The following is a 21,081-nucleotide window of genomic DNA, read 5'->3' as shown; positions in this document are numbered from 1 at the left end:
AAAAGCAAGTAAAAAAAAGAAAAGGCAGAGGAGAGAGAATATAATTTCATAGGGTGGACGAATCCTGATCCACTTGTTCCTGAGTGACTTTTGATCTCTGTGTTAGAAGACACTAAATCCCAAAATTGCAAAGAAAGCAAACCTTGTATATATACAAAACTAAAATTGAATAGAATGAAAAGATCAATAAATGAAGAATATGTCTATGAAATGTAGATGTAAAAATAAAAGTTAAATAGTGACTTAAAAACAGTGTTGATAAAATAAGAAACTAGTTGAAAGGGGGAAATAAAAAGAAAAAAGAAATGGAAAATTTTAGACTGAAAAATAAATGAATCATGCGAAAAATCCTCAAGTTCTATATACTACTTTCCCCCAGCGCCAGAGTTTTACAGTATTGTCGGATCTGTAAACTTGTGCACCTGTTCTGGGGGAGGGGCCTGCTGTGCTGTTTCTCAGGTGTCTTTGTCTGGGCAGAGTTGCACCACCCCTTGCCAGGGGGTTGAGCTCAGTGTATGCTGGTCCTCTGTGTGGCTTTTTTTCCTTTTAGGCTTTCTATGCCTCTTTAGAGGATCAAAATTAAAATGGCCATGCCGTGATATCCAACCCCAGACCCAAAAGATCGCAGTCCCCCCTCTTTAGTAAACACTCTGGGACAGTCTTCACTTTTGTTTATGCCAAACTCTGCACACTCCTGCAGTGCGTGCCCACAGCAATCTTCCCATGGGGAGTCTGAAAGTCTCGCATCACTGCCCTTTGTAGGGCCCTGGTGCTGAGACCTTTCGTGGGATGGTGCACATACCTGCTCTGCCACTCCCAGGGGATGGTGCACATACCTGCTCTGCCACTCCCAGGGGATGGTCCCTGTGTTCCATTCTGCTGCTTGGTGCCCATGCAGAGAGTGGTCACCCAATCGGGCCCGGCTCACAGTTTATGGTGACTGAGCTGAGAGCCCTTATACCCGCCCCCCTGCTTCACTGACAGTAACCAGTTTCCCCACTCCACTTCCTGGACACTTTACTGGCTCAGGCACCCCCATTAGTTCTGTGACCCCTGGGATGCTGACACCACACTGATCCACCTAGAATTCTGCCCCTTTCATTCCATAAGCCCCTTTCAAACAGGGATGTCTCTCACTGGAGGAGATTTCTAAGAGTTCTGATTTTGTCCTCTGGGGCTCTATTGTTTTCTGGTAGCCGGCTTATGGAGGCTTCCTCCCCTCTCCATTTATTTTCTGATATCTCCCCTCAGTTTCACTTTTCCAGCCCTCCTACCTTGCAAAATGCAGTCACTTTTCTACTTGTAGAGTTCCAAATATTTTTTTCTTACATCTCAGGCTGAATTCATGGGTGTGCAGAATGGTTTGATAGTTATCTAGCTAAATTCAAGGGACCAGATGAAATGAGGTCCCCTACTCTTCCACCATCTTGCGTCCTCCCCAGCTCTCTCATTTTCAAAAAAGTCACCCAATATGCTACAAAATCAGTATGAACAGATCTGTCTCCTGTTTCCCCCCAGCATTTTGTAAACTGCATTTTCATGTTGCCTTTCCACAAAGGCTACTGTCCCTTTATGGGCAGCAGCCCAGCTGTCATCTAGTGCTGAGGCACTGACTTTTTAAAGCTTCAGGCTCCAAGTCCCACTGGTTTTACAAACTCACAGAATTCAGTCTCTGGTTTTTACTGCTAAATGTTATGAGGATTAGTCTTCCCCATATCAGCTCTCTGGTGCAAGGGCCTATTTCTCTAACTTTTCTGCGTGTAGTTCACTTTCTTTTGTGGGCAGTCTCCCTCCATCTTTCTGACCTTCTTAACCTTTAAGATGCAGCATCTTTTATATATTTGGTTGTGGAGGGTTTTTGTTTGTTTGTTTCCTGCCAATCTCTGGATTGCTCTCCAATTTATTGACATGGAAATGGATGATATCTAGTTGTAAATGTGGGATGGGGTGAGCTCAATGTCCTCTTACTCTGCCATCTTTCCACACTGCTCTCTCCTCATTAACTCTTACTTAAACTAGTTCAGTACTTTAACAAATACATCCAGATCCCATCACAAAACTCGGATTTTTTTCATATCTTCCTCTAAATATCTGACCTATGACAGTTTTCTCTGAGACTATTTCTTCATTTTCAAAAAGAAGAGATTGAACTAGGTAGCTCCTAAATATCTTTGTAGTGCTTCATATTTTGATTCTTTACTACCTTAATATTGCTTTCTGAATTTGCTCACTGATTTTTTTTCTTCAATGATATTGTACAGATAGCATCTGGTTGAAAAAATGCATAAATATTGGAACTTTCTATTTTTTCTATGAATTAAAAATATGAGGGTACTCTTGCTCACTAATTGCCTTAGTGTCATTGTATGAGACACTTTTTTTCTGGAATTCCCTGTCTATAAGATATTTTGTTGACTTTTGTTTTTCACAGAGGACAAATCCATATATTATTACAAAATCCACTACTACACTTCCAGTAATTAAACAACTACCAGTTCAGTAATTATCATAGTCAGGATCCAGTTCTGGATTGCTGATCAGAATAGCTAAATAAATTCTTGAAACTTTTCCTGATACATTTTTTGTTATGAGGCACTCAGACCTGGCAGTCCTAATTAGGGTCCTTTGATTGGTTTAAATCACTGCCATCATATTTTCTGCCCAGAGTTACTGTTTGATGTTGGACAGGTCATTGGGGGACTGGAATTCTGTAAAGCTAAATGTAGCAAGAAAATTTCTGGGATCATCTATATTATATAATGTAAAAATGTATATCATCAATTCTGAGACTAAAGCAATTTCTTTCAGATTATTTTTTTGCCATGATTAATAGACAAGCTAATGTGGTGAAAATTTACTTCACTTGGAGTTTTCCATGCTTTGTAAAGAGTATAGAGTGGCAAAATAGAACCTTAGTTATTCTCTCAAACGTACACAATTACATGTTCTAGGCTGCACTTCCCCTTACACCTTTAATAAAGAATTCACCTTACCTCTTAGAATCAGATTCTTCTAATAATGGCACTTAAATTTTCTGTTTGCCACAACCAATATATGCCTTGTTTTCCTTGATTTGCATTTACATGGAAGGATAGATTTCACTGAATTTTAAAACGCTGTGTTTTAAATCTGCCAGTTTTTCCCCCCTTTTTGTCCATGGCATCACTGCACCAATATATGGCTATGAATTTAGACATTATATAAAAATAATCAAGGTGAATTCACTAGACATTTTGGAAAGAATTGTTGGAATATGGTTTGTGTTCTATTTTTAGTATCCATTTCCTTATATATCTTTATGGTACTGCCTGATATAGACTTCTTAAGAGAAATAATTTTAAACTTAAGCACTCACATTTTTTCTTTGAGTTTTTTAGTTCTACCTCTTTGTACCATTATACAGACTTTTAAAAAGTAATTGCCTTATATATTCTTTAAATATTTTATTTAAACTCAATTTAGTTAACATATAGTGTATTGTTGGTTTCAGGGGTAGAAGTTAGTGATTCATCAGTTGCATATAACATCCAATGCTCATTACATCAAATGCCCTCCTTAATACCTATCACCCAATACCTCATGCCCCCACCCACCTCCGCTCCAACAACCCTCAGTTTGTTTCCTATAGTTAAGAATCTCTTATGGTTTGCCTCTCTCTCTCTTTTTATCTTAATTTATTTTTCTTTCCCTTCCCCTATGTTCATCACTTTTTTTTTCTTAAATTCCACATATGGGTGAAATTATATGGTATTTGTCTTTCTCTGATTTATTTCACTTAGCATAATATCCTCTATTTCTATCCACATTGTTGTAAATGACAAGATCTCATTCTTTCTGATGGCTGAGTAATATTCTATTGTATATATATACCACATCTTCTTTATCCATTCATCTGTTGATGGAAATCTGGACTGTTTCCATATTTTGGCTATTGTGGACATTGCTGCTATAAACACTGGGGTGCATTATTTTATATTAATACAAAAAAAGTAATTATACTATAGGAGTTGGCATATTTTCAGGGGTTACATGCCCTGTTTTCATTTATTTGGTCCCTCAATGTATAAGCATGAGAAAGGTAAAATATAGAAAGACAATTTGAAATAATTTTTTCCCTCCTCTCTTCCCCTTCTTTCCAAGGTAATTCTGACAGGGAAGACAGCTCATCCTTTAGCAAAATCCCAACAATACATTCACTAGAATGTAATTGCTTCAAGTATTTCACAGTGTTTTCTCTGAAAATGTTATTTTCGATGGAATTTGACAACCATTTAATGAGTTTTCAGATTTTTAAACTGTCCATTGTAAGATGAAGTAAAAAACAGGAGTTGAAAATTACTTTGTTAAAGAATATTATACATAAATTAGACATAGGTTTCTTTTGGCTTGTTCTATGCAGCATAGATCTGTTAAAGAAATATATCCAGCTTTCAATTACATTAAGAAATCGCCCCCCTTTTAAAAGGGATGGTTCTGGTTTTAGGTATAACAGCTGCAGCAATGGCTGAGGCAATGAAACTGCAGAAGATGAAACTTATGGCAATGAACACTCTTTCGGGAAAAGGAAACCAAAATGGGACCGAATCGGAGCCTGATGATCTTAATTCTAATACTGGTGAGTGTCTTCAGGACTATAAGGCAGTGACTCTTACTAATGTACTCTGAGATTGGAGAGAGGAGGGATGAGGGGGAGGGGAGAGAATAATTTGTATACTTTGATTTTGAGCAGGTATTGCAGAAGGATGCTTAAACTTACTTCTAACTAGTATGGTGAAACTAGAAAACCATTACAAGTCAGAATTACATTTCAGGAAACAATCAGTTTATCTCCATTATTTTTTGTAATGGAATTAATTACTAATTTTTATAGTGTTAGCTATTTTACCTTCTGTCTGTAAAATGTTGTCCCCTTCAGTTTCACCCCCTCTTACTTCAACTTTCTCTCAACAACCTACCACTGAGAGGCAGTTCTGAAAATCCACCTTGGCTCCTCTGCAGTCACTTTAGGTGGACTACCATCTCTTTAGCTAAATAAGGTGCTAGCATACTCAGGTCATTGGCAGGGGCAAACAAAAAGAGGTAGAACAAGGAGAAAGCAAAGGAAAAAAAAAGACAGAATAAAGGAAGAGAAGAGAAAGATGCCTGTGGAGTGGAATATCCCCTACCTTCTTGCTACTTGTTTTTTCTCCTTTACCTCTGATAATTTTACTTTAGTTTTGATCATAAGACCACTCCTCAGATCTCTTTTGGAAGTAACTTGGATTATACATATCAACATACATTAATGGATGTATAAATAAATAAATAAATATGGTTTAATTTTATTGGGAAATAAGAAAGGGTAACCAAAGACAGTCTTAGGAGCTGTAAGTTTCTGATCTAATTCTGCAGCTGAATTTAATATAATGAGATAGGCAGATTGGTAGCAGTCTTATCTCTCTTCTTTTAGGCTCCTAGAAGTTCAAACATGGTGGGACCTTATTTTAGAGGAAAAAAAGGGGGGGTAATTAAAGAGGGAAATAACTGACTCAGATCAACATTATAAAATACCCTGACTTTAATACAGTATAGCTCTCCTCATCTAAAGCTGAAATGTTCACAGTGAATTATAGAGTAAGATTTGGGCTTCAACCCGTGCTCACAGCAGCAAATCAATGGAAAAATGCATTCGTTTATTGAATTTGTAGCAACTGTAAGCAACACATAGATAATACTAAAATTAATACTAAGCAAAAATAACAACAATAAGCAATTACCAGTTATTATGTACTAAGTTCCCATGTTTGTTCTTTAGTTTCAAACATTTGTTTATTTAGATATAATTGACATATAACATTGTGTAAGTTTAAAGTGTATAATGTGTTGATTTGTTACACTTATCTATTGCAATATGATACCACCATAGTGTTAAATAACACGACCATCACATCACATTATTATTTTTTGTGGTGAGAACCTGTAAGATCTAGTCTCTTAACAACTTTCAAGTGTATAATACAATATTGTTAACTATAATCTCAATGTTGTGCAGCATTTATTCATCTATCTCCTTTGTTAACCCATTTAATTCTTACCAAATTTCCAGAAAAAAAGGCATTTTCAATACTTCATTTTGCAGATAAGGAAACAGCGGCATAGTGTGGTTCAGCTTTGCTCATAGTCCCAAAGCTAGTAAATGGCAGAGGTATGTTTCAATCCCATGTCTGGTTAAGTCCAAAGTCTGTTTTATTCACATTCTTTCTCCTCTTTAATGCTCTTTTGTAGTAGAAATTTTATTTTATCAAACCCTTCAAATAAAAGTTGTTTTTATGATGAGAATACACTGATAAACTGATGATCAGTTTCCTAGTCCTAACAACTCTTACCTCATACTGGCTTTCAAATCTTAGAGTGTCTTAGAAGTGACCATCATTTAACAGGAAGCTTCTTGTATACCAAAATATTTTGTACCAATAACAATTAATAGGAGTTCAAGCAGCAATTTCTGTCATGTTTTTCTTAGATATACCAGTTTATGAAAAAACTGTACAAAATTTCTAAATTGTTACTTTATAACAAGACAATAAAGACATTTTGAGAGATGCACTGATGATGTAATTTCTAACTTAGTAGTAGTTAATTTTCCTGGCTAAATATAATCTGTCATAACTCCATCTATCCATCATTGTGATAAAATAAAGTATTAGGTTACATTTGTGTATAATGTTATACTTGGTGCTATAGAAATGAAATTAGAGTAGTCACAGTGTTTGACCTTGCAGATTGCAATCTATCCTTATCTTGATGTAATTAAGGTAAGCAGTTATAAAAAATAATTATAAAGATGATGATAATAATACATATTTATATGAAGTCCCTGAGATTTTCAAAGTCTATAAATGAGCACTGCTGCCATGTGTGTATATGCAAACTAGATTGTGTTATTGGGAGTGATCCCCTCAGCCATAACTTCCTCTCATGGGGTATTGGAGAACAGGTAGACTTCAGCAGTCTTTTCCACTGAGGAGTCCAACAGCTTCCACTGTCACCACAGACAACCACAGATTTGTCTGTCAAAGAACCTCACAGTCTTTGCCAATGGTGATGTCAGCTGATGGAATTGTACAAAGTCAACACTCCTGTGCCCTCCCCATTCCTAGATCTGGAGCTGCCATTGCACTCTCCTAGAACCAGAGCTGCCACACCCTACACAGCCAATATTTTTGAACCCACCTGCACGTGGTCTTTCCCTACTGAATTGAGTCCATAAAGTCTGAAAGAGGTACCTACTGCTTCAAATGTGCAGACAACAATGAAAAGTCATATAGAACATGAACAATCAATAAAACACCACCCAAAAGGAACAAAATATTTTTTTAATAAACTGACCCCAAAGAAATGGAGAATTCAAATAATAATTATATAATTCTATAACAATTGTTTTAAGAAAGCTGAATGAATTATAAGAGAACACAATTAAGTAACTCAAGGAAATCAGGAAAACAATATGAATTCAACAAAGAGAAGTCAATAAGAGAATGTGGCACAAATTCTGGAGTTGAAGAATACAATAAAAGAAACAGAAAATACAGTAGAAACTTCAGTATCAGACACAATCAATCAGGAGAAGAAACTGCGAACTTGAAGATAGGTCATTTGAAAATTTCCAGTCAGAGGAGAAACGAAAAAAATGAAATAAAAGAAAGTAAGCCTACAGGATTTACAGAATATCAGGATGTATTGTTTCTCTTGCACTGATACATGCATTATGGGAGTTCCATGGGGAGAAAAAAGAGAGAAAGGGGAAAAATGAGCTTATTTAAAGAAATAATTACTGAAAATTTTCCAAATCTAGGGAGGGAAATTCACATCCAGGTTAATGAAACTCAATAATCTTCAAATATGATCAATCCAAAGAAGACTACACTGAGACATATTATAATCAAATTGTCAGAGATCAAGGACAGAGAGATAATTTGAAAGTATCAAGGGAAAAATCAATCTGCTACATATGAAGAAATTACCATAAGACTATAAGCAGATTTCTTAGCAGAAATTTTTCAGGCCAGAAGAGAATGGGATGATATATTTAAAGTACTAAAAGAAACAAACTTCACACCAAAAATACAATAACTGGAAAAAATGTATTTCAAAAATATAAAAGAAGAGGGCGCCTGGGTGGCTCAGTCGGTTGAGCGACTGCCTTCGGCTCAGGTCATGATCCTGGAGTCCCAGGATCGAGTCCCGCATCGGGCTCCCTGCTCAGCGGGGAGTCTGCTTCTCCCTCTGACCCTCTTCCCTCTCGTGCTCTCTATCTCTCATTCTCTCTCTCTCTCAAATAAATAAATAAAATCTTTAAAAACAAAAAAAAACAAAAATATAAAAGAAGAAATAAAGTTTTCCCCAGATAAACAAAAGCTGAAGGAGTTCATCACCATTAGAATTCCCTTACAAGACATGCTTAAGGGGGTTCTTTAAATAAAATGAAAACACAATAAAAACAGCAGTGTTAAATCATAGGGATGCATAAATATCACTGGTAAAGGTAAATGTACAGATAAATACAGATTAATGTAACACTGTAATGGTGCATAAATAATTTTTAACTCTAATATAAAAATTAAAAGATAAAAATTTGTTAAATGAATACACAGTATAAAAGGAATCAATTTCTGACTACAAAAACAAAAAGGGTGTGTGGGCAAGTAAAAATGCAGAGTTTCTGTATGCAATAGAAGTTAAATTGTTCAACAATTCATTAGTTGAATGCTACATCAAAAATGTACTATATGCTGGCTAACTGAACATGAAAAAAGAAGTTAAATTGTTATCTAGTTAAAATAAAAATTTTATTGAAGTGCAAGGCGATTGAGTAGTTGCTAAACACTAGAGAGCTCTGTAAGTAATGTGAGACAATCAACCCAGGTAGTGAGAGAACAACTCAGGAAGGAAGGGACCAACTGAGTCTGGGTCCAGCATTCAGCATCTATGATTTGTTTTTAACTCACTTTTTCTTATGAATTGAATTGTGTCCCTTAAAAAGATATGTTGAAATCCTAACCCCCAGCACCTCAGAATGTGAACTTGTTTAGAAACAGCATCATTGCAGGGGCCTTCTGGGTGGCTCAGTCAGTTAAGGACCTGCCTTCAGCTCAGGTCATGATCAGAGGGTCTTGCATCAGGCTCCCTGCTCATCAGGGAGTCTGCTTCTCTCTAAAAATAAAATAAATGAAATAAAAATAAAATAAAAATTTTAAGTCCATATTGTATACAAGTCCAAGTTAAGCAGAAAGTAGAAAGCTATAATAGATATAAAAAAGATAAAGAGAAAAGAATCAAAGCAAATCACTATCAAAACAACTCGACAAATAACAAAGGAAGGCATCAATAGCAAAGAATGACAAAGCAAGTTTAAACCAAAAAAGTATTAACAAAATGGCAAGAATATGTCATTAGTTATTAATTACTTAAATGTAAATGGATTAAACTAACCAATTAAAATGCACCAAGTGGCTTAAAGGATTAAAAAAAAATCCCGTCACATGGGAATTTATTCTAGGGATGCAAGGGTGGTTCAATATAAACAAATCAACCAGTGTGATACATCACATTAACAAAAGAAAAGATAAAAACCATATAACCATTTCAATAGATGCACAAAAAGCATTTGGCAGAGTACAATATCCATTCATTGTATAGATCCTCAACAAAATAGGTTTAGAAGGAACACATCTCTACATAATAAAGGCCATATATGAAAACCCACAGCTAACACTTTACTCAATGGTGAAAAACAGAGCTTTTCCTTTAAGATCAGGAACAAGACAAGGATGTCCACTCTCCATTTTTATTCATTATAGTACTGTAAGTCTTAGCCACAGCAACAAGAAAAAGAAATAAAAGGCATCCAAATTGGTAAGGAATAAATAAAACTTTCACATGACAGATAACATGATTTTTTGCAGATGACATGACACCATATATAGAAAACCCTAAAGATACCACTTAACAACAACAAAAAAATCTACTAGAACATAAAAATGAATTTAGTAAAGTTGTAATACACAATAATAGAATTCTGTTGCATTTCCATACATTAATAATGAAATAGTAAAGAGATAAATTAAGAAATAATCTCATATAAAGTTGCACCAAAAATAATAAAGTATCTGGGGATAAACAACCTTCTTAGGTGAAAGATCTGTACTCCAAAAACTAGAAAACATTAATGAAAGATATTGAAGATAACACAAGCAAATGCAAAGATATTTCATGTTCATGGATAGCAAGAACCAATACTGTTAAAATGTCCATACTACCCAAGGCAATCTACACATTTACTGCAAACCCTATCTAAATGCCAACAACATTTTTGACAGAAGTAGAACATATAGACTTCTGGGGAAAATGGTGGAGAAGGAGGACCCTAAGTTCACCTTGTCCCATGAATACAACTAGACAACACCCAGATCAGTGTAAATAACCCAGAGAACAACATGAAGACTGACAGAACAAACTCTACAACCAAATGGAGAGAAGAGATCACATCAAAGAGGGTAGGAAGAGTGGAGACACAGTTGGAGCTAAATGAACTTGTGGGCCATTTCTGGGAAGGAGCCATGGATTCAGAGAAGGGAGAGAAACAGACCCTCACACTAGGGAGCTCACACAGGGAGGAAAATCCCCATAGCATTGGCTCTAAAAACCAGGGGGGCTGAATTTCATGAGTTCCTATGGCAGCAGGAATTAAAGCCTGGAATATTAAAAATTAACAGGCTCGGCTCTGGGAGAGCCAGAGGAAATTGAGTTCCTGCCTCTAAAGAGACAGCACAAAAAACTGCATGTGAGATACAGCATAGAAGTAGTAGTTTGAAAAACACCTAGAATATATAGGACAGATATTTACTAATATCAGAGCATGGTCCTAAATTGACAGTTTGCATTGGGAGACTCTTGCAGGAACAAAGGAGTTGGCAGGCTCCATTTCCCTCCCCTACCCCCAACATATACACACTTCTACCTGTGAGAACTAGCACTGCATAAGCATTCACATTGTAATTTAGTTACACTTCACCACACCCCCTACTAGGGCCTCAGTACCAGTGCTATGGGCCCCTCCCCCAGAAGACCTGTGCAAACATTTCCAACACCACATCTCCAAACTTCATGCTTTGTGGGGCCTCAGGCCCCCAGCAGTGGCCAGTCACCGTCTGCTGATGATGCCACAACTTGTTAAAATTGTGAGCCCCACTCATGAATTTTGTGAATCAGACCCCAGTTAACCCAGGGCTTAACAGTGGTGGCATGATCACTGTGGAACAAGACTGGTGCGCAAAACTTACAGGCATTGTGCAGCCCATCCACACTCAATTTACAGAGCATCCTTCAGCTGCCCCAGGCTCTGCAGCAGTTGTGCATTCTTTATGGAAGATTACAGGTGCACAAAATGTGTGGACACTATGTGCCCTGCCTGAGTGGCCCCAGCTGGCCCCAGTGTACATACACAGCAGCTGTGAGTACCCTGTGGAAGAGGACCAGTGCACAAAACTAGCTGACACAGTGAGTTCCATCTGTGTACACTTTGCAGAGCAGACCAGGCTGGCCCTGGTATCCACACCAAAGATATACCTTTTCTGACAAAGGACCAGCACCACCTTATTAAAAGTGTAAATCCTATCCACTACTTTCAAGAGCAGAAGATATAGCTGAATTTTCCTAACTCAGAGAAACAGACACACAGAGAAATAGATAAAATGAGGAGACAGAGGAATATTTCCCAAATGAAAGAACAGGACAAAACCACAGCAAGATCCCTAAGTGAAATTGAGATAAGTAATATGTCTGACAGAGAATTTAAAGTAATGATCATAAGAGGAGGGAAGAGAGAAGATAGTGCAGGTGTAAGGGGAACCTAAGCTCATCTTTTCCCATGAACACAATAAGATAACTATAAAATCATTCTAAATACCCCAGAAATTAACCTGAAGACTGACAGAATAAACTCAAAATCTAAAGGGAGAGAAGAAGACACACTGAAGAAAGTAGGAGGTGCAGAGACATAGTTTAGGGAGGAAACAGATAGCAGGTGCTGAGGAGGGGTGGGAGCCATGGTCACAGAGAAGGGTGAGAGATAGAGGAGCACACAGGAGAACACACAAGGAGAACATTTTCCCAAAGCCATTGGCTGGGAAAACAAGAGCGGTTGATTTTTTGAGTTCTTGCAACCCGCAGGGCTTAAATACTGGAGTTTTAAACGTCAGAGGGCATATCTGGGATAGAGCCCTGAGGGTATTGCCCTACTCCTGGAAAGAAAGCAGACAAATAACCTGGTTGTAGAAGCCATGGAAACAGTTATCAGAAGTATGCCTGGGGCACATACTGGGGAGACTATTCTCTCTGTTTGAGTGCATCCCTGAGAGGAAGTATTCTAGAAGTCTCTCTAGGGACAAAGGAGCTGGCCAGTATCATTTCCCTCCCCTGCCCCTCAGCATAAAGCAGGAGCCACCTACAGAACCAATGTAGCACCCTCAATGGTTGCCTAACTTGCGTAAGTACCACACCCCTGTGCTCTGGCTGGACTGCCTTTCTCAGTCAAGACTGCTTCATTCCCAGTGCAGTAGGTCCTGTTACCAAAAGTCCAGCAGAAACCCCTGCCTACACCATGTCTCCTGACCGGAGAGTCCTGCAGGACTTCAGTTCTAGTGAAAGTAGTATCAGTTCTCATTCCACAAGCAGACAAGAGCATACTTAATTAAAAGTCTCCACATTATAGCCAAGGATCAAACACTGCCTACTTCAGTAAATGAGAAACTCTGCAAACAACTGTCTTGAAGGATAGAACAGCCAAAACACAACAACAGTGTACATGCAACACATAACAAAGACAATTCCTGAAACACCAGGCCCTGGAAACTATATGACCTCTTTTTCATAAAGATATTACTCTCACAAAAAAGACACTTAATGGGTTTTTCTAACACACAGAAGAAGACAGAAACTTAGACCAAATGCCAAGATGGAGGAATTCATCCCAAATGACACAAGAGATCTAAGTGAAAGAGATATAAGTAACATGCCTGATGGAGAATTTAAAGCAACAATCATAAGGATACTCACCGGGATTGATAAAAGAATGGAGACTTCAGGGAGGTCTTTACCACAGAGATAAAAAGTGTTAAAAAATAAATATTCAGAAATGATAAATGTGATAAATGAGTTTGGAAACAGTCTTGATGCAAAGGACACAAGGCTGGTAGAAGCAGAGGAATAAAAAGTGATATAGAAGATAAAATAATAGAGGATAATAAAGCTGAACAATAGAGAGAAAGAAGAAATATGGAATACAAGAATAGCCTTAGGGAACTCAGTGACTTCATCAAACGTAGTAACATTCATATTATAGGAGTCCCAGTGGAAGAAGAGAGAGACAATGGGACACGAAATTTATTTGAGGAAAAAATACCTGAAAACTTCTTAATCTGGGGAAAGAAACACACATCCAAATCCAGGTGGCACAGAAAACTCCCATCAAAATCCACAAAAGCAGACCCAAAACAAGACATATGGTAATTAAATTTGCAAAATATATTGATAAAGAAAAAAATCTTAAAAGCTACAAGGCAAAGAAGTCCTTAACTTACAAGGGAAGACACATAAGGTTAGCTGGAGATTTCTCAACAGAAACTTGGAAAGCCAAATGGGAGGGGCATAATATATTCAAAGCACTGAATGGGAAAATCTGCAGGCAAGAATGCTCTATTCAGCAAGGTTATAATTTATAATAAAAGGAGAGATCAAGAGTTTCCCAGAAAACTAAACACGAAAACTAAAGGAGTCCATGCCCACTAAACCAGCCCTGCAGGAAATATTAAAAGGACACTTTGAGTGGAAAAGAAAGACCAAAAGTGACAAAGACAAGAAAGGAACAGAGAAAATCTCCAAAAACAATGACAAAACAAGTAAAAGGACACTAAATACATATCTATAAATACTTACTTTGAATGTTGGGACCCCTGGGTTGTTCAGTTTTTTAAGTGTCCAACTCTTGATTTCTGCTCAAGTTATGATCTCAGGGTCATGGGACTGAGCCCCATGTTGGGCTCTGTGCTGAGTGTGGAGCTGCTTAAGATGCTCTCTCCATCTCCCTCTGCCCCTCCCCAAATCACATTCTCTTTCTTAAAAAAAACTACTTTGAATATTAATGGAATTAGTGTTCCAATCAAAAGATATAAGGTATCAGAATGGATTAATGAAAAAAAGAACCATCTATATGCTGCCTACAAAAGACTCATTTTAGATCTAAAGACACTTGAAGATAGAAAGTGAAGTAATGGAGAAACATTTATCATGAAAATGGACATCAAAAGAAAGTTACAGTAGCCATAATTATATTAGAGAAACTAGACTTTTAACCAAAGACATAAAAAGAGATGAAGAAGGGTTACTATATTATAATAAAGGGGACTATCCAACAAGAAGATTTAACAATTATAAATATTTATGCACCAAACATGGGAGCATCCAAATATATAAATTAAGTAATAACAAACATAAAGGAATTCATTGATAATAATACAAAAATAGTAGGGGACATTAACACCACACTTACTTTGATAGACAGATCGCCTAAAGAGAAAATCAACAAGGAAACAATGGTTTTGAATAACACACTGGACCAGATGGACTTAACAGATATATTCAGAGCATTCCATCCTAAAGTAGCAGAATACAGATTCTTTTTCAGTGCATATAGGACATTCTCCAGAATAGATCACATACTAGGTCACAAATCAAGCCACAAAAAGTACAAAAAGATTGAAATCATACCAGGTATATTTTTTGTTCACAAAGCTATGTACTTGAGGTTAACTACAAAAAAAACTGGAAAGACCACAAATATATGGAGGTTAAATAGCATGCTATTAAACAATGAATGTGTCAACCAGGAAATGAGAGACAAAAATAAAACAAAAGAAAACATAGAAACAAATGAAAATGCAGACACCTTTGGGATGCAGCAAAAGTGGTCATAAGAAAGACATATATAGCAATACAGGCATATGTAAAAAGCAAGAAAAATCTCAAATATTTTACCTTTCACCTAAAGGAGCTAGAAAAAGAAAAACAAATGAAGCTTAAAGCCATCAGAGGGAAGAAATAATAAAATTTAGAGCATAAATAAATCCTCTAGAAACAAAAAATAAAAAAGATCAATGAAAAGAGGAGCTAGTTCCTTGTAAAAAGTAAAAAAAGAGATGATAAATCCCTTGCCAGGGTGCCTGGGTGGCTCAGTTGCTTAAGCGACTGCCTTTGGCTCAGGTCATGATCCTGGAGTCCCTGGATCGAGTCCCGCGTCGGGCTCCCTGCTCAGCGGGGAGTCTGCTTCTCCCTCTGACCCTCTCCCCTCTCATGTGCTCTCTCTCTCTCACTCTCTCTCTCTCTCTCAAATAAATAAATAAAATCTTAAAAAAAAATCCCTTGCCAGACTTGTGAAAAAGAGTAGAGAAAGGACCCAAAAAATAAAATCACTAATGGGAGAGTAGAAATAACAACCAATACCACAAAAATACAATTATAAGAGAATATTATGAAAAACTATATGCCAACAAATTGGACAACCTGGAAGAAACAGATAAACTCCTAGAAACATACAAACTACCAAACCTGAAATAGGAAGAAATAGAAAACTTGAACAGACCTATAACCAGCAACGAAATTGAATCAGTAATCAAAAACTCCCAAAAAATTAAATCCAGGGCCAGATGGCTTCAAGGGTTAATTCTACCAAACATTTAAGGCAGACTTAATACCTATTTCTCAAACTGTTCAAAAAAAAATCAGGAAAGGAAGGAAACTTCCAAATTCCTTCCATGAAACTAGCATTACTGTAATACAAAATCCAATAAAGACTCCACTAAAAAGAGAACTACAGGCCAATATCCCTGATGAACATAGGTGCAAAAATTCTCAATAACATACAAGCAAACTGAGTCCCATATTAAATTGAAATAATCACACACCACAATCAAGTGGGATTTATTCCTGGGCTGCAATTGTGGTTCAATATTTACAAATCAATCAGTGTGATACATCATATTAAGAAAAGAAAGGATAAGAACCATATGATCCTTTCAATAAATGCAGAAAAAGCATTTGACAAAGTACAACATCATTCATGATAAAGACCCTCAACAAAGTAGGGTTAGAGTGAACATATCTTAAAATTATAAAGGCCATAAACAACAACAACAACAACAAAAACACAGCTCATATCATCCTCAATGGGGAAAAACTGAGAGTTTTTCCTCTATGGTCAGGAACAAGAAAGGGATGTCTACTCTCACCACTGTTATTTACATAGTAGTGGAAGTCCTAGCCACAGCAATCCCACAACAAAAAGAAATAAAAGGCATTCAAATTGACAAGGAAGAAGGAAAATTTTTACTATTTGGAGGTGACCTGATACTCTATATAGAAACCCCAAAAGACTCCACCAAAAAATTGCTAGAACTGATACATGAATTCAGTCATGTTGTAGGATAAAAAATGATTTACAGAAATATGTTGCATTTCTATGTACTAAGATACCTCATTATTAGTATGAAATCAAGGAATCGATCCCATTTGCAATTGCATCAAAACAAAAAGATACTTAGGTATAAACCTTACCAAAGAGGTAAAAGACTTGTACTCTGAAATTTTAAAACACTGATGAAAAAAATTGAAGATGACACAAAGAAATGGAAAAATATTCCTTGCTTATGGATTGGAAGAAAGAATGTTGTTAAAATGTCTATATTATCCAAATAAATCTACACATTTAATGCAATCCCTATCAAAAGACCAACAGAATTTTTCACAGAGCTAGAACAAACAATCCTAAAATTTGTATGGATCCACAAAAGACCCTGAATAGCCAAAGCAACCTTGAAAAAGAAAAGCAAATGTGGAGGCATCACAATTCCAGACTTCAAGTGATATTACAAAGCTGTAGTGACCAAGACAGTATGGTACTGACAGAAAAATAGACATGTAGGTTAATGGAAGAGAATAGAAAACCCATAAATGAACACACAACTATATGTTCAATTAATATTCAAGAGGGCAGGAAAGAAGATCCAGTGGGAAAAAGTCTCTTCAACAAATGGTGTTGGGAAAACTGGACAGTTACATGCAAAAGAATGAAACTGGACCACCTTCTTACACCATACATAAAAATAAATTGAAAATGGATGAAAGACCTAAACTTGAAATAGGAAACCATTAAGATCTTAGAAGAGAACACTGGCAATAACGTCTTTGACATTGATTGTAGCAACTTCGTTCTTGATATGTCTCCTGAGGCAAGGGAAACAAAAGCAAAATGAACTATTGGGCTTCATTGAAATAAAGAGCTTCTGCACAGCAAAGGAAACAGTCAACAAAACTAAAAGGCAACTTATGGAATGGGAGAAGATATTTGCAAATGACATACCTGGTAAAGGGCTCTTATCTTAATCATATAAAGAAATTATAAATCTCAACACCTAAAATACAAATAATCCAATTAAAAATAGGCAGAAGACAATGAGATACCACCTTACACCAGTTAGAAGGGCTAAAATGAAGAAGACAGGAAACAAAAAATGTTGGCAAGGATGTGGATAAATGGGAACCCTCTTACACTGTTCATGGGAAAGCAAGCTGGTACAGCCATTATGGAAAACAGTGTGGAGATTCCTTAAAAAATTAAAAATAGATCTGCCTTATGACCCAGAATTTGCACTTATTGTATTTACCACAAAGATACAGATATAGTGAAAAGAAGGGACATATGCACCCCAATATTCATAGCAGCAATGTCTACAATAGCCAAACTGTGGAAGGAGCTGAGATGTCCTTCAACAGATGAATGGACAAAGAAGATATGGTTCATATATACAATGGAATATTACTCAGCCATCAGAAAGGATGAATACCTTCCATTTACATCAACATGGATGGAACTGGGGGGGTTTATGCTAAGTGAAGTAAGTCAATCAGAGAAAGACAATTATCATATGGTTTCACTTATATGTGGAATATAAGGAATAGCACAGAGGATCATAGGGAAAGGGAAGGAGACAATGAGAGATTCTTGACTCTGAGAAACAGAGGGTTGCAGAAAGGGACGTGGGTGGGTTGGTGGATGGGGCAACTGGGTAATGGGCATTAAAGAGGACATGTGCACTGGGTGTTATACACAACTAATGAATCATTGAACATTAAAAAATATATTTCCAAATTAAAAATAAATAAATAAAATAAAATAAAAATAGGCAGAAGACATCAGTAGATATTTTTCAAAAGAAGGCATACAGATGGCCACCAGATACATGAAAACATGTTCAACATCATTCATCATAAGGGAAATGCACATCAAAACTACAATGAGATATTACTTCACCCCTGTCACAATGGCTAAAATCAACATTCAGGAACACAAGAAACAATATGTACTAGTGGAGATGTGGAGAAAGGGGAACCCATTGCACTGTTGGTGGGAAATGAAACTGGTGCAGCCATTCTGGAAAGCAGTATGGATCTTGCTCAAAAAGTTAAATATAGAACTACCCTATGATCCAGCAATTGCACTGCTAGGTATTTATCCAAAGAATACAAAAATACAAAATTGAAGGAAGAGATGAACCATGATATTTATAGCAGCATTGTTTACAGTAGCCAAAATCTGGAAACAGCTCAAGTGTCCATCGACTAATGAATGAATAAAGAGGAAATGGTATATATAGACAATGGAATATTACTCAGCCACAAAAGATGATATTTTGTCATTTGCAATGACATAGATGGAGCTAGAGAGTATTATGCTAAACAAAGTAAGTCAGTAAGAGAAAGACAAATACAGTATGATATCACTCATATGTGGAATGTAAGACACAGAAAAAAACGAGCATATGGAAAAGAAGAGAGAGATGCAAACCAAGAAAAAGGCTCTTCACTATTGAGAACAAATTGATGGTTCCCAAATGGGGCCACACATGGGAGATGTGTTAAATATGTGTTGGGAATTAAGGAGGCCTTGTTATGATGATCACCAGGTGTTCTATAATTCAATTGTTAAATTTTATGTATGAAACTAATATTACACTGTATGTTAACTAACTGGAATCTTAATAAATAAAAAAAAAAGAAAGTAGGGGGCGGAGCAAGATGGCGGAGGAGTAGGAGACCTAGATTTTGTCTGGTCTCAGGAATTCAGCTGAATAGGGATCAAACCATTCTGAACACCTACGAACTCAACAGGAGATCGAACAGGAGAGTAGCAACAACTCTCTGAACAGAGAAGCGACCACTTACTGGAAGGTAGGGCGTACGGAGAAGTGAATCCGAGGCGATATTCGGGAGGATAGACGGCGGGGGAGGGGCCTCCGCCGGCCGCTTCTGGCAAGTGCTAGAGCCGCGGAGCACAAAATCGGACCTTTTAAAAGTTGGCTCGGCGGAGGGACGTCGCTGCAGTGGCTAAGCGGGGGGTGGAATCCTCCCGGGACAGTGTGGTCTCAGGACCCTTGGGGTCACAGAGAGACCGGGGGTGCCTGAGTGCAGCAGAGCTCCCAGGTATCAGAGCAGGGAAGCCGGCTGCAGAGACGGAGCAGAGTCGCGGGCTCTCAGCTCTGGGTTGCCACAAACTGTGATCTGCGGCCCAGTCGGGGCACGGCTCCCCCAGCAGGGACCCAACAAGCAGCAGATCCGGGGAGACTCCCCTTCCTTCCGGGGGAGGAGCGGTGCGGGAACGCACTGCAGGGATCTGCTGGGTTTGGAGACTCCGAGCGGGGTCGGGTGCCAGAGATAGCAACGCTCGATCACAGGCCGGGTGAGCACGGAGTGGGGCCAGAGACCGGGGACACGGGAGTGACTGCTTTTCTCTGGGGGCGCACTGAGGAGTGGGGCCCCGAGTTCTCGGCTCCTCCGGGCGGAGACTGGGAGGCCGCCATTTTCGCCCTGGTCCTCCAAAGCTGTACCGAGAGCTTGCAGGGAACAAAAGCTCCTGAGAGCAAACTGGAGCAGCTTCCTTAGCCCGGACCGACAAGGGCGGGGCAATTCCGCCTCCGGCAAAGACATTTGGAAACCACAGCAACAGGCCCCTCCCCCAGAAGATCAGCACAAACAGCCAGCAAGCCAAGACCAAGTTGATCGATCAAGGAGAATAGGAGAACTCCAGCGCTAGGGGAATACTGCACATAGATTCATGGCTTCATTTTTTTTTTTTTTTTTTACCATGATTCATTATTTCATCAAAGTTAATTTTTGTTGACTTTTTTTTATTTTTCTTTTTTCCTTTTCAACCAACATCTTATAAATCCCTTTTTTAAAAAAAAAAACATTTTTTATTTTTTTTTCATTTTTAGAGTCATATTTTATCCCTTCATAGTAGTTATCCTTGTTTTTGGCATATATATATAAGTTGTTCTCTCTTTAAAATTTTGAGGTACAGTTTCTTCTAACAGATCAAAATATACCCTAAACCACTAGTGTATGGCTTTGTTCTAGTCTCCTGCCTGATCACATTCTCTCCCATTTTCCTTTTTTTTTTTTCCTTAAATCTTCTTTCTTTTTTCAAACAACTTATCTTACCAAGTCCTTTTATAAAATCTTTTATAATTTTCATCTTTACAGTCATCTTCCATCCCTTCATTGTATCAACCCTTATTTTGTACATATATGTCTTTCTTCCTTTAAAATTTTAAGAGGCACTTTTTTCTAACAGACCAAAATACGCCCAAAATCTAGTGTGTGGCACTGATCTATGCACTAGCCTGATCATATTTGATCATATTCTGCCTTTTCTGAATTGTTTTGTTTTTGTTTTTATCTTTTTTTTTTCTTTTTTTTTCTTTTTCTCTTTCTTTTTTCTTTCTTTCCCTTTCTTTTCCCCTGGTTTCAGGTCTTTTCTGATTTGTATACAGTATATTTGCTGGGGACGTTGTAAACCTGTTAGCCTTTTGTTCTCTCATTCATCTATTCTCCTCTGGACAAAATGACAAGACGAAAGAAATCACCTCAGCAAAAAGAACAAGAGGTAGTACCGTCAGCCAGGGACCTACTCAATACGGACATTAGTACGAT

At 37.5% G+C, this 21,081-nt stretch overlaps 1 protein-coding gene across 1 annotated transcript in view; it reads left to right on the top strand.

Moving 5' to 3' along the window:
- Window positions 1-21,081, top strand: part of DACH2 (dachshund family transcription factor 2) — a 927,084-nt gene that overhangs the window by 654,160 nt on the left and 251,843 nt on the right. The window contains exon 4 of the mRNA XM_027608947.1: window positions 4,484-4,615. Within this exon, the coding sequence (XP_027464748.1) occupies window positions 4,484-4,615 (132 nt within the window). The remainder of the gene's footprint in view (window positions 1-4,483; window positions 4,616-21,081) is intronic.

Source organism: Zalophus californianus, chromosome X (assembly GCF_009762305.2).
Source record: "Zalophus californianus isolate mZalCal1 chromosome X, mZalCal1.pri.v2, whole genome shotgun sequence".
Classification (NCBI taxonomy): domain Eukaryota; kingdom Metazoa; phylum Chordata; class Mammalia; order Carnivora; family Otariidae; genus Zalophus; species Zalophus californianus.
The sequence above is the reverse complement of the archived record's forward strand: the minus strand, read 5'-3'. Positions and strand labels throughout refer to the sequence as shown.